The sequence below is a fragment of the Artemia franciscana genome, chromosome 2 (genome assembly GCF_032884065.1).
Source record: "Artemia franciscana chromosome 2, ASM3288406v1, whole genome shotgun sequence".
NCBI lineage: Eukaryota > Metazoa > Arthropoda > Branchiopoda > Anostraca > Artemiidae > Artemia > Artemia franciscana.
Genome location: NC_088864.1, coordinates 56,267,139 through 56,281,413, shown reverse-complemented (window position 1 = coordinate 56,281,413; position 14,275 = coordinate 56,267,139). Strand labels below are relative to the sequence as shown.

Here is a 14,275-nt window from a genome sequence, read left to right as displayed (position 1 = left end):
TTGTAAGCAGTGATTTTCGAAACTGAATAATTGAATCTGAATGTTAAAACAAAAAGGAAGAAGTTAAATGGTTTATCAAGATTTTGTTTTTAAGATGTTTTTTTTATTTTCCTGTTGTTTTTTTAGTTTTCTAGTCTTTATTCGGATCTCTTATTCAAACTATATATCTTTTGGCAAGGCCTCCAAATATTTTAAATAGTGGCCTCACTATTTATATAAATATATATAAGTGTCATCAAGTTTAGTCTTACCCATCAAAAGTTACAAGCCTGAGAAAATTTGCCATATTTTAGAAAATAGGGAGAAACGCCCCATAAAAGTCATAGAATCTTCACGAAAATCATACCATCAAATTCAGCGTATGAGAGAACCCTACTGTAGAAGTTTCAATCTCCTATCTACAAAAATGTGGAATTTCGTATTTTTTTGCTCATTCTAATGGAAATAAAAGTTTTAGTGTCCTTTTTAAGTGACCAAAAAATTGGAGGGCGCCTAGGCTCCCTCCCACGCTCATTTTATTCCCAGAGTCACCGGATAAAAATTTTGAGATACCCATTTTGATCAGAATAGTTGAAAAACCTAACAACTATCTCTTTCGGAACGACTTAATCCCCCATAGTCCCCGGGAGAGGGGCTGCAAGTTACGAACTTTGACATTGTTTACATATAGTAATGGTTATTGGGAGATGTATATACGTTTTCATGGGGACTTTTCGCGTTGGTGGGGGGGGGGGGGTCAGGAGGAGGGTATTACTTGGGGGGATCTTTTCATGGAAGAAATTACCATGAGGGAAGAGTTTCCATGAAGGAGGTGCAGGAATTTTCTAGCATTATTAAAAAAAACAACGAGAAAATAAATAAAAAAGTTTTTTTTCAGCTGGAAGTAAGGAGCAGCATTAAAACCTAAAACGAACAGAAATTATTACGTATAATTACATATAAGGGGCCCGTCTCCTCCACAATACCTCGCTCTTTACGCTAAGTATTTTTAATACTTTCAACTATTTATTCTATGGCCTTTGTGATTCAGGGGTCATTATTAAAGAATTGGGACAAAATTTAAGCTTTGATGTAAAGAGCGAGGTACTGAGAGGGGGTGAACCCCCTCATATACGTAATAAAAACGTGAGAATACAGAAATTCGTTACGTGAGCTAATTTATATATATGAGCTCCTGGCTCTTACCATATGAGCTCCTGGCTCTTCTTGCCTCGTCACTAGTGCCATATAAGCTCATAGCTCTTGTTTTTATCAAAATTGTCCGATTGAAATTATGAGAAAGCCATTTAGCCAAAAAAAAAAAAAAAATAATGTGCAAATTTCGTTTTAATTATTCATGTGGTGAGCCAAAATCAAACATACATTAATTCAATACATTAATTTCAATACATTATATAAAAAACAAGTTTTTTAACTGCAAATAAAGAGCGACATTAAAACTTAAAACGAACAGAAACTATACCGTATATGAAAGGGGTTGTCCCCTCTTCAACGCCTCGCTCTTTACGCTAAAGTTTATATTGTTTCAAAAAGTAGAGTTGCGAGAAAGAGTCAAACTAGCGGAAAGAGCGGGGGGTTGAGGAGGGGACAACCCATTCCATATACGGAATAATTTCTGTTCGTTTTAAGTTTTAATGCTGCTCTTTACTTGCAGTAAAAAACTTGTTATTTATTTAATTATCATCAGGAGCGATTTATAAACAGTACTAAATTTGTATCGGTATTCTCAAATTTATAGAGGCTTCCCATATATTTCCTCCAAAATAAAATTGGGCTCCTCGACAGTATAACCAAAAATTTATTTTCGGAAATACACACGAATGTTAGCACGAACATCCTTCAAAAATATAGAGTGAATGAAATGTGCGGGTCAAACACAAGTAATGAAAAACATGTGAAGCATAAGGACAGTGTATAAAGATATTCGTTGTTGGTCGGGTAAAGATTAACTGAAGCAAAGGGCAAATTTTAAAGTTCTTTTAAAACGGCAGAATTGGGTGATGCTTCAAGTGGAGAATCCAGACGAAGTTGCAAATTAAGCACACAACCTCCGACTGAATGACCCCAACAAAATTCATCAATGAAAGGAAAATCTAAGCATTAGTTCCTGGTTTTTCCCTTGCAGTGAACCTTTAATGCACTCAAAAATCGATGGCTTAGCAAATATCATGAAGCATTTATGACCTTTCACAATTGGAACGTTCATAACGAAGTTACACAATAATAATGCAGCTCCGGGATGAGCATTCCAGCTGGGATTGTCATTTCTCTTGCATTCACTGATCACTGTTAATTATGGCTAACAGTTAATTCTTGGTCTACTTGAATAAAATTGAACTTGAATAAAATTGAATAAAATGTTCGGGATATTTCACAATTGGAACGTTCAGAACGAAGTTACTTAATAATAAGCAGCTCCGAGGTGAACTTTCCGATTGGGATTTCTTTTCCTTTGATATTCACTGCGTTATCTGTCTTGATGACTTGATGAACCTTCGATGAAACTTTTAGAAATGGAAAAGTATTTCACAATTGGAACGTTCAGAACGAAGTTACTTTATAAAACGCAGCTCCGAGGTGAACATTCCGATTGAGATCTTCGTCCACAGAAGTAATGTAAGTAATCCTTAGAGGGGTATTGCAGTTGAGGTTTTAATCCATAAAAATAGTGCAGACAAGGTCGATAGTATAGATAATTCATTTGGTGCGCCTAAAGCGAAGTTACACTCAAACAATGTAGCCTCGAAATAGACGCCCCCATTGAACATCGAGAAGACTGCTGCCCTTATAAATAAATCTGCAAGCTCTTCGTCAACCACAACGAACAGCTTAGCCAAGCTTTAAGCAGTTTATATAGCCTAAGCAAGGAAAAGCTGCTCGTTGTAGTCAAGTCTCTTTTTAGATTTGGCAGAAAGTGATATCGTATACACAGAAACGTTGATGCACAGAGGAACAATTGATTACATGAACAAAGATGTGCTGATACTCGGTGGAGGAGACGGGGCACTGTTGTGGGAACTGCTGAAAGAGAAACCGAGTTTTGTAACGATGGTTGATGTAAGTAGATTTCGTCTTTTTCTCAGGACCAGCATACAGACGAAGTTTCTATTGTTAAAAAGAAAAGTTCGAACTGTATACCAGTGATGAGAAACAACAATTTCTCTGTCACTATACATGGTAGGCCATTTGATAGATTTACGTTGGTCTTTTGATTGATTTGTATGTTTGTGATGAGTTAAAAAAAAACTCCAATTAATGCGGAAGATTTTTCTACACGAAATGCCAAATAGAAACATCAACAGAATTGTAATAACTTCTTGATATCGATCCCAGCGTTCGGACGAAGTTTCTATTAACTAAAGAAGCTTCGAACAAATACTGGCACCGACTTAAGCAGCACTGTCATTCAAAACTGTACAAGAAACACTTGAGTGTAGACATTAAATGTTTATGCTTATTTCACAGTTCTTCACTATCAATAATATTCACAAATATGATGAAAAGTCACAATTTTTAAGGTATCGATTTAACCTCTCCGTTAGCACTGCAACAGTCAGCCGAAGTTTCTTGTAAAAAATAAAGAATAACTTCAACAGAAAGACAGCATTAACAGAAAGCTTGTCCAGAACCAGTCCTAGTGCGCAACCCTCTAAAACTTGGATATTATGAGTCTTTCACTGTTTTTCAGTCAAAATCTTAAATGCTGTTACAAAGTCAGGATGTTTAGCCTTTATCAAAGAGGGGATGCAAATCCCCCCAACAAAAGGGCTGGTAGACCAAGTGCAAGCTAACATTCGATCGAAGTTGGAATATATCTGAACCTACATCGAAACGGATGTTAGGCTACAACTGACCTTGCCCTCACTTCTAAGTCGTAGGTGAACATTACCGGGAGTAAATACAACGAAGTACTAACTAAAGAACAGTTCTTCGTAGTTTTACTCCTCGATAATATCCAAACAAGAAACACATACTTGGTAACTGGATTCGTAGCTGCTTATTTTAGAGAAGAAGAGGATGAAGTAAACCCAGTGAAGAGTCAATATCCTTACAGCGAATACTTCAACCACACTTCATCTAAATCAGTCTCCAATCACTATTGAATCCTGACGTTGAACTGATTTTCAATTTTCAGTGATCCAGGTTATATAGTATTTTTAATCATCCGCTTATTGGTTCTTTGGCCTTTGATTTTAGGTCATCGGAAGTTAGCTGACCGAGAATACTGTATTTTAATGAGATAGTTTCCTTTCAGGTGTCATGAACTGACATAATCAAATTAAGTACCAAAAACTTCTTGCAATAAAATATTCTGTTGAAAATATGGTGTAAGGATTCTGAACTTCCTAGAGTTTAAAAATAAATTAACATCTATTTCTACGATTATTTTAAGTATGTCCTCAGCAGTGTTGCCAACATGGCAGAATTGTACCTGTTTTCGGTACAATTTCGAGGACCTGGTAGATTTGGAATTTTTTTGGTATAATGCAAATTTTCCCGTAAATTTTGTTGTACTTGCTCCTTTTTTCACTCGGATGTCTGTTCAAGTTTTAGTTGATCTAAAATTCCCTCCTTCTTAAGTCAAATTTTTAACCGGGTGTTCAAATTGTATAAATTATCATGTAGCGGTTCATTTGAAAACTGGTACAATTTACTTCAAAGCGATGTCAAAGCTTGTCCCCAGAGGATGGACCTTAGGGCGCAGATCCCAAATTTTTAAAGTGTTCTTAAAAATTCCCATTGTCTGTGTTGTTTGCTGAATTTACTCCGCTCTCCCTGAATGAAAAAAATGTCTACATACCTACCCGAAGTAACCTCTCTTTCCTTGTTAGTTTTGACGACTTGAATCAGGCTGGTACGGAGGGGGCAAGAACCCTCTGCCAACAAGCCTAGTTTATAGAAGCTGGCTTTTCAGACTTTCAATTAAGAGAACAAAGCGGGCCTTTTAAATACAATCGATCTATCATCAAACTTCCGCATTCCTTCAATCAAAATTCTAAAGGGTGTTTTTCGAAATCAGGATAATTTGCATTGTATTGGAGATAAAATGAAGGCCTCCAAAAAGACAATGCTCTTAGGCTTAACAGGGATGGTCTTAGGGCTCAATCTCTCTGAAACATTAGGATTTGCCAACAAGTCTCCGAAATTTGCCGATTCTTCTCCATTGACGAAATTGGCTCCTCCCCTTGCGTTCCCAATAAACCGAATTTAAGGGTTTTCCAATGAACAGAAATGTCGTAGTATAGAGATTATTTACTCAGAAAGTTTGCATTATAATTTTTCAATTTTTGCGTGAAAGTGAGGCGGGGGGCCGCCCCCTAAAAGGAGATTAGAGGCTGATTCGACTCAACATTCTACTATTTTGGGACTGGTTGATGAGTTAAATACTGTGGAAGTCATGGAAGGTCAAATATATAATTTCTACGGAGTGGAGTGGCTCTTTTCGTGCAGTTTAAAACTATTTGGATTCTTAGATGACCGTTAATAATTTTACTTCTATTTTCACGAAAATGCTTGTATTTTTGACATAAGCCTATATTGTTCCATTTCTTAACAATGTGTTTTTTTTCAGAAGACGTTAGAGCTATACCTTCCCCTTCTCGTATAAAATAGTGTAACGGATTATAAAAAAAATAGTATCAGATGAATGAAAAAAGAAATCTGAATATACTTTTAATGATTCTCATATAATGATAGATACTCCTCAATTTTTTTATCGTAGAATCCCTCCCGGCTGTGTCTATTCAAAATTTCACTTCCTCAATCGTCTATGTCGACGGAATCTCTCAAGCCGACATGTATGCATGACTTTGTTTCAAGAGAGCGGGCAAGCTTTTAAAAAAAATGCTTATAATTGTCAAGTTAAAGAATACTATAGGAACTTGTACATATTTTTTAAGATTGACCCTACTTCTGCGTATCTGCCTGTTTCTAAATTTTTGAGCCTCCTTATATGCTTAGTTGTACAAAAATGTAACCTGGCCTAATGAAAAGGTATAGGCTCACGCACCCCCCCCCCCAATATTTGGGGAAAATCCCTGGTTTTTAAGAGGAAAGTTACTACTGCTACCAATTCAGTGCAACACCAGCACTGGCTGCTCCTGATGCAAACACTGCTGTAGACATCCTCCTCCATCTCAACATATTCAAACCTAAGTTCCATTTTCCTTAAAATATTTCATTACAGCCACTTCCTACCCCATTCGGGGACGGTCTTTGTTGGTTTCTAGCTAATTTTTGGAAACACTTGGAAATATACTTGTATGGTTGGGACTTGATAATAGATATTGCTTATTCAGTGATATACTTCCAAGGGGTTTCTGAAGCTTTAAAATATCCCCCCACAAGTATTAAAATTCATATGTATGGGTTTAATTTTTCCCCCGGTTGGGAAGCAATACCTTAGAAAATAGGGCTCTTGATTTTTTAAATCTTTTTCCCTTTAGATCGATGACGTTGTAATGCAGTTATGCAAAAAGCATATGCGCAGTGCATGTGGAACTGCATTAGACACCTACGATGGACCCAACTACAAAGTAAGTCAATTAAAAACTTTAATATTGCTTGCTATTATAGATAGATAGGTGTATTTCAAAAACCCGTGGGCCATATACACACAAAAATATAAATAAATAACAAACAAGCAAGGAAATTAACAACAGTACGAACACGCACAAAAAAACAGAATTCAACGCAAAAAGTACCTAATCTAACTACAAAAGAAATTAATCATATAAAACTTTTTCTTCTTATTAAAGATTTATCTATATATGCTCCCACTCGAAATATTGTGGTTGGGTTACTATTTTGTAAAATACCCGGAAGCATCAAATTAATCCCATGCAAATAAATTTCCCGTAAATCCAAGAGTACCGGGCATTTCCGGAGAAAATGATCCAAGTCTTCATCATCATCTTTACAAAGGGGACAAACATACCGCCTATCAGGACCAACTATCATTTTATTTTTGTCGAACGTTTTTTGCCTGTTCTGGATTGGAAGACAATTTGCCCTAAGCTGAATCCAACGACGTATTGCTCTTTGTTTTAGGTTATATTTGACTTGAAGGCATAATGGGTGAGAACTCCGCCCTTCTCCCTGCTTTGGAACAATTTGTAAATTCTTTTTTTGGTGAATTTGAAATTTTCTTTTAAAAATTGTTTAAAAATAGAACTCGTAAAGTCTTAGCACACAAGCCTTATTGTAAAAATTCATCTTTTGTCGATGACAAACAAGTTCAGTTAGAGTCAAGCACGTATGAGGGGCGGGGGGGGAGGGTAAGGGATTTTGGGGTCTGAATATTTTTGAAGTGTCTAAATGTTCTTAATTTCTCCCATAACTTCCTATAACCTTTGCGTAATTTTCCTGCTTTCTTTTTTATCCTTCTTTCTCCTGAATTCTGTACCCCCTCTTGAGTAAATTTCTGTGTACGTTTGTGGTTACAGTATTCTTTTCAAGGAAGAATGCGACTGAGCTTAAAAAGTCTTTGTACAGAGTAGGTTAATATCCCGAAATTGACTGCAGTTTGTAACCACGGCGGCCTTTTGTAATTTTCTTCTTTTCATCCCTTCATTTATATTGCTTCTTTGCATTTATTACGACTACAGTTTAAATTAATATTTCCTCGTATTACTTTATTTGTACTGTCTTTTGTCTTATTTTTTTTCTTCATTTTTTTGCGTATTCGTTAAATTAAAATTGTGTTTGGGTAAAACCCTGTTCCACCGAGTCTTGGATGTTGCCTTTTAGTGTGTCAGTATCAGTAATAGTGGATGTACTTGCTATTAATATTTTCTTTCGTGAATTTCTATCGTGAAAAGCTGCTTGTAGCATCATATTTTTAACATCGCAATTGCCAGCACTCGATTTCTTGTAAAAAAAAAACGTTTTTTTACGCTAATTTTTCAGACCGTCAAAAACATGAATGTAAATTAGTTAATGAGAAAATTATTTTTCCTTTAAAAATTTATACGAAAACTACGAAATTCCGCATGTAAGCCAGATCTAGGAGGAACGTTGATTTAAAATGCCAGGTAATATAGAAAAATCAAATGGAAATAAAAGCAAATAAGACGTAAAAGGATCTGTGTAAATCTTACAAGAAAGCAAACTTGCTTATTATTAAAGTTGCTATAAGAATGATGGGAGGTCCAGAAGCCAAATGCCGGAGGTTCGCTATTTTTCATACGAGTCGCTACTTGATTTAAAGGATTATTACTCTCGGAAAAAAGCCGTTTAACCTACACGACTGCTTCTGAATTCCATTGACATTTAGCTGGTGGCTATAATTAAATACACTAGGCTAGTTGTCTTCAAATTTATGGTAAAATACTCTGACTATGAGCGGAGGCCTAGAAAGCATATAAGTCAAGAATTTTTTCCCTTCCCCCCATATATTTCGAATATTTTCTTTTTGATGTACAGGTCACTATTTTTTTTTTACTATTTTTGCTCCCCTGACAAATTCCTGTGTGTGCGTGGTTGTGAATATCGGTAATATTTAATGGCTTGCAGCAATAGTGGCAAATGACGATGATGGCCACAATTAAATATTGTAGGCTATGGATTCAGTCTTGACTTAATTGTGTACCAATGAATGGTAAGATGCTTTGAGAATGAGGGGAGACCCGGAACGTCTTTGAGTCACAAATTTTCGCTCCATCTCCAAAGACTTTTACTCCCCTGATAATGCGGTTTTCATGCCTACTCCTGAATTTCTTTAACGGTTATTGCTTTGCATTAATGGTGGCCACCATTAATTACTCTTGGCTGTGGAATCAACCTCGAGCTATTTTTCTGCCAATTTATGGTTAAGATGTTGCTAGAATGAGGGGAGGTATGGAAACCAGGGTCACCTGCCAGAGATTTAGGTAGAAGGAACAGAGGTTGGACTTTTTTCCTCCGATGTAGGGAGCTTTTTCATTTGCGCAGTTCAATTTCCGTTGACGGAGAAGATAGGCGACTTCAAGGGACAATGATAACTAGATCTTCTGATCTTCTCGTTATGCAGTTACAGGAGTAAACTTTATATCATAGGGAATGGTGGCAAATAGAATCTACGTGGTATTGGTATAGTTCTATTTGTTCTTGACATTGCTTTTAGAAAGTGTTATTAGAAAGTAATGCAAATTATTATCTGATTTGTTTGCTCTTTTTTCATTTCTGATATAATGCTTTTTGAATATTTTTACTAAGGTCATGTCTCGCTAGGTCATGACATTAACCTTGTAATAAATAATTATTTAATGCAAGATTACGAACTGCTGTGAACTTGTTGAGATGAATATTTAAGATGTTGAACTGATATAGCCGGAAATGAAAGTGCAATAGCATTTGATATCTTGCGAAACTCTCATTAATGCAGGTACTGAGAAAAAAACTGCTTTAGCATGTTCATTGCAATTTTATTTTTTTTTTACAAATCATAACTAATTTTTTATATATGAATTTGTTAGCTTATCATGAGCCAGAATAAAGTTTTCGGGGGGGGGGGGGTCAAACCTAGTAACCTCCTGGAAACGGGATTGGTCCTGTTCCTAAGTTTCTCCGTATTTGCCTATAATATTTAAGATCGCCCCCACCCCGTCTCCTTTTCATTTGATTATAATAAAAAGGGTGGTAATAATAATTCCATTTAAAGCATCTATGTCGTATACAAAAGCTTATCCGTTGTACGAATAATTTCAGATTGATGACGGTAACGTTAACAGTTTTATTTTGACCAATAACGGTAGCTAAACTATAGCTAATCAGGGTGCCAACTGGAAGAACAAATGGACAACTGCCCCCCCCCTTCCGATTCAAAAATATTTTCCGTAATTCAATTTACAGTCGAAAAAATTGCTCCCCACTCAAGGTTTTGAAAAATATCTTCTAAATCTTTATTATAGTGAAGACATCGACTAAGAGTTCTTGTCCCCCCTATATTATCGTGAATTGGCGCCACTGTAATTGGTTTTATAATTTTCAATATTTACCCTAATTAAATCATAAAGGGCGGGCTATACTTTCACGGAATTGACCAATGCTACGATTTTACTAATAGAGGTATGCGTAAAATAAATAGGTAGAAGTTGCTCCCCCCCCCCCTCCAGATACAATTATTGGTATTTTTAGTGTTTTTTCGGCATAGTATCAAGTTTATTTTGAATTGTACGGTTCGGTGCTGCTTGGAAAAACGTTTGTTGAATTCAAATTTAAATCAACCTTTCCTTGATACGTAATATTAATAGGCAATTTTATTTTAAATAGTTTAGAGTCCCTTAAATAAACGTGTTTGTTTGTAGCAGTCTCTGTGTCAAGCCTCATTATATAATTTTTGTATGACTTTAAAATCTTTGAAATAGTCAAACGCACATTATGTATATTTTTATATATTATAGCTATAAGCAATTATGGACACAGTCGTTAAAAATGAAGAAATTTCGAGGGTGAGGTTTGATATAGTTCTATAAGAAAACACACTAGTTCCCCATTCAACAATGTCAATATTGACACAATAGGATATTTTAGATTTGTGATGTTAAAAGGGGATATAAAATAGGATTCATGTTTCAGATTTTTAACTTTTTAACATGTCAGATTTTTGACGTGTTAACATGTGTAGATCTGATAAAAATTATCCCCTCCCAAGCGCAAAATGTGAAGTCGCCTTGCCCCTCCCCTCAATAAATCTGTCCCCGAAAGTTTAACCTCGATCTCTCTGTCACGAGACAAAATAGGAAGGAGTTACAAAACGACAATTTTGGAAATACTCATTTACCAGGGATAGCCCTCGGCATAAAATTCGAAGTTGTCTTGCCTCCCCACCCCCCAGGTAACGCTGTCCCTGAAAGTTTTATCTTGATCTCACTGCCAGCAGACAAAATAGGATAGACTTATCCCCCCCCCTTAATCAAATCCTTGGTCTTTCTGCACGTATGCAATAGTTTAAGTCTAATGCCATTTTTATTTCTTTAAATTTAGCTTCTAATCAAAGACGAATATATATTTAAATGGTACTTTACCTGACGAAAGAAGACGCTAAATACTGAACATGAACTTGTGACACTGAAATTGTGGTTCCAATGCCCTACTCACGTAGTCAAGCTTGGTCAGTTGGTTTTCACCTTTCGTGTAGGCTATTTACTTTTGTATGAAAATTATTGGGTTTCCATTAAGAAAGTTTTTCTCTATAGGTTAGTAACATTACCAGTTATATAGGTGGATTCAGTTAATTTTTCCCCATGTTTTTGCTTCTAATTATTATCTCCTTTTTTTAGATAATTGTTGATGACTGTATGAAAATATTAAAATCCTATATTGATGACAAAAAAGAATTTGACTATGTTTTTGGTGACCTAACTGATATCCCAGTGAGTGATGCACCGATCGGACAAATTTGGGATTTCATGAAATCTGTCCTGGCTTTGAGTCTACAAGTTTTAAAAAAAGATGGCAAGTTTTTGATGCATGTAAGTTACTTTTGATTTGTGATCAGAATTGTACAAAAATGGCACAGTTTTTGAGGTTCTCAGAAATAACAGGATGTTCTTTTACAAGAAAAAAAAGAATATTCTAATTGAAAGAAGCATTTGAATTAAAATCAAATAGTTGTGGGCATAAAGTCATAGCTAATTGTATTTGGGATTTCATTAAATCTGTCCTGGCTCTGAGTCTACAAGTCTTAAAAAAAAGACGGCAAGTTTTTGATGCATGTAAGTTACTTTTGATTCGTGATCAGAATCGTACAAAAACGGGTAAATTTTTGAGGTACTCAGAAATAACACGATGCTCTTTAAATTTTCAAAGTTACCGTCATTGTGTCGCTTGCCCAGATTAACAAAATCGCGGTTTCATTGTGTAGTTTTAATTTCGAACTGAATTCGAACTAAATTTTTGTTTCATTGTCATGCTACCGGAAAATGAGTGAAAATTCCCTTGTTTTGTTAGTGATAAATCTATTATTAGTATAGCATTTGATTCCCCATTATATATTCATTTTAATTCTAGATTCAGTTCTTCAAGAATCACTTCTGTTGCAATTGGGCCAAATTTTTAATGATTTTCTAATCTCTAGAAGGAATTTTTGAGGAATTCGAAAAATCGCTTGACCCCCCCCCCCCCCAAAAAAAAAAAAAAACAACGACCTCCTGAAATAAAATTAAATTGAAATTTTCAGTCTTAAAAATCCTTAAGTGACGGCTTATATATACCCATCTTGAACAACTAGGCAAATTTCAGTTTTTACATTATTACCACTTATGTCACAATTTTTCCCCGGAAAAAGGCTATGTTAATATTAATTATAATTAAAATTAATATTAATTCTATGTGTAGTTTAAGCGGTAGACTTCTACGCTTTATAGCTTTGAGATGCAATATTGTTATTGTAATAGCATTATAATGTAAGTGCCTCTCTTTTTCTGGGTTGTCACCTGGTGGAAAAAAATCACTAGATTTTAGTGGTGTTTCGGTTGATTCAGTGATTCTCTTCAACAATCTAGTGATTTATGTGCTGATTTAGTAGTTTTTTCTAGGCGATACTAAGAATCACTAGGGGAGGCAACCCTGATTCATACCTTCCCAAAACAGAGACTGACTTATCTGAATAATTATTTTCCGGGATTTTTCAGCCGTGGAGCCAAATATGACGTCATGGGTCTATCTGCTATTATTCGCTTCAAAGAAACGTGGCAAAAAAAGATACTGAACTTTGGGGACTTTAAACCCCCGCAATCCTACTGAAAGCTTAACGCGTTTAGGGTCTTCTTACTCTCAAGCTTTCCCAATTGGCGTATTCGTTCCATAACGACAACTTTCTTTTCAGAAAGTTGTCGTTAGCGTGGGCGCTCCGACAGACCAAGGATTTGCTTGATGTTTTCCAGAAAAATTACCTACAGATTGTTTTAGTACCCACCTGCCTGACCTTATCTCAAATAGTAAGCTGTGCGAAAAAAACGGTTCAATCTTACTTTCTAGGGCCATAATGATGGAAGGATTGAGATAGGTAGGAAACATTCTGCGGATGAAGGATGACAGATTAGCAAAGATGGTCCTTTTCGGCCAACTTTCTAGGGCTAAACGAAAAGCAGGTCGTCCCCGAATGGGGTAGGAATAAGTCGCCAGGAAAGCATTAAGGGATTCGGAAACTTTTTGGGAGGATGTAAAGAGGGATGCTTCAAATAGAATGGGATGGTTGAGAAGTGTGTGTAGCTATGTTAGTCCCAGGCGGCTTGGTGCTGTAGTGAGTTAGTAGGAGTAGCAGTAATATGAGCTTTCAATATCTACTCTTCTACCTAATTCTTGACCTACTATTTGTGTTGTAGGGAAATGGTGTATCATCAGAGCCGGCTTTACAGATGTTTGAAGCACAACTGGCCAAACTGCAGGTGTCTTTCAGTCGATCTAACGCATTCGTACCTTCGTTTATGGAAGATTGGGTCTTCTATCAGGTAAATTGCCTTACCATGATATTCTTAAGCCAAGTTGATTCACTTCACAACCCAAACAAGGGGTAAAGCGAAGCCCTTTTCCCTTCTCTGAACTATCGTGATTTTAAAGAAAAACCCAAACTTCCTTAAAATACGGGAAAATTTTATTTTTTCAATAATTTCCAACTATTTTAAAGGAATTTTCCAATTCACAAAATAATGCAAAGTAATTCAAAAATAAAATTTATTTGCTGGACAAAGCTGAATCTCAGCTATAGAATACCACCAAAATTGTATTACGTTGAGCCATCAAAACAGTTTAAAACTACGGAGAAAAGTTACCAAAAACTTGCACCGGTAACATAAAGCTTAATTATATTGTTTTGTGACGTATTCTTTGAGTCAATAGTATTATTAATAAATATTTTTTGGCATATTAAAGCTAATGATATATTCTTCGGTTATACCATTCAACGCAACTTCAAAAACATTTTTTAAAGAACCCCTCTAAATTTCAAGAAAATTCAAGTTGTGCATGCTGTGTGACCGAGATCGGCAATGAATGCTGGAGGAAAGAACTTGTAAAACAAAGAATTAAAGACAAAAATTACACCAAATAGAAAAATTGCACTTACAATCCATGTAAACACATCTGATGAAACGAAGCTAATGAACTAAAAGTTCACTTGACTGTTGAACTATATGGAACTTAAAATGTAGACTACTTTTATGTATTTAGGTTAGATTTTATGCTCCCAACTGACTGATTTTTATCTGTTCTGAATTTTTATCTGTTTTATCTTGGCATTCAGTATGGGTTGTATATTCAGCGAAACGGAATTTTTTCTTAAATTTGACCTATA

The 14,275-nt window shown here is 35.6% G+C and overlaps 1 protein-coding gene across 2 annotated transcripts in view; it reads left to right on the top strand.

The window, feature by feature from the left end:
• Positions 1-14,275, top strand: part of LOC136043802 (spermine synthase-like) — an 89,814-nt gene that overhangs the window by 55,851 nt on the left and 19,688 nt on the right. For both annotated transcript variants that reach the window (XM_065728722.1, XM_065728721.1), the window contains 4 exons: positions 2,903-3,057; positions 6,447-6,536; positions 11,262-11,453; positions 13,308-13,433. In XM_065728722.1, coding sequence (XP_065584794.1) covers positions 2,903-3,057; positions 6,447-6,536; positions 11,262-11,453; positions 13,308-13,433 — 563 coding nt within the window. The remainder of the gene's footprint in view (positions 1-2,902; positions 3,058-6,446; positions 6,537-11,261; positions 11,454-13,307; positions 13,434-14,275) is intronic.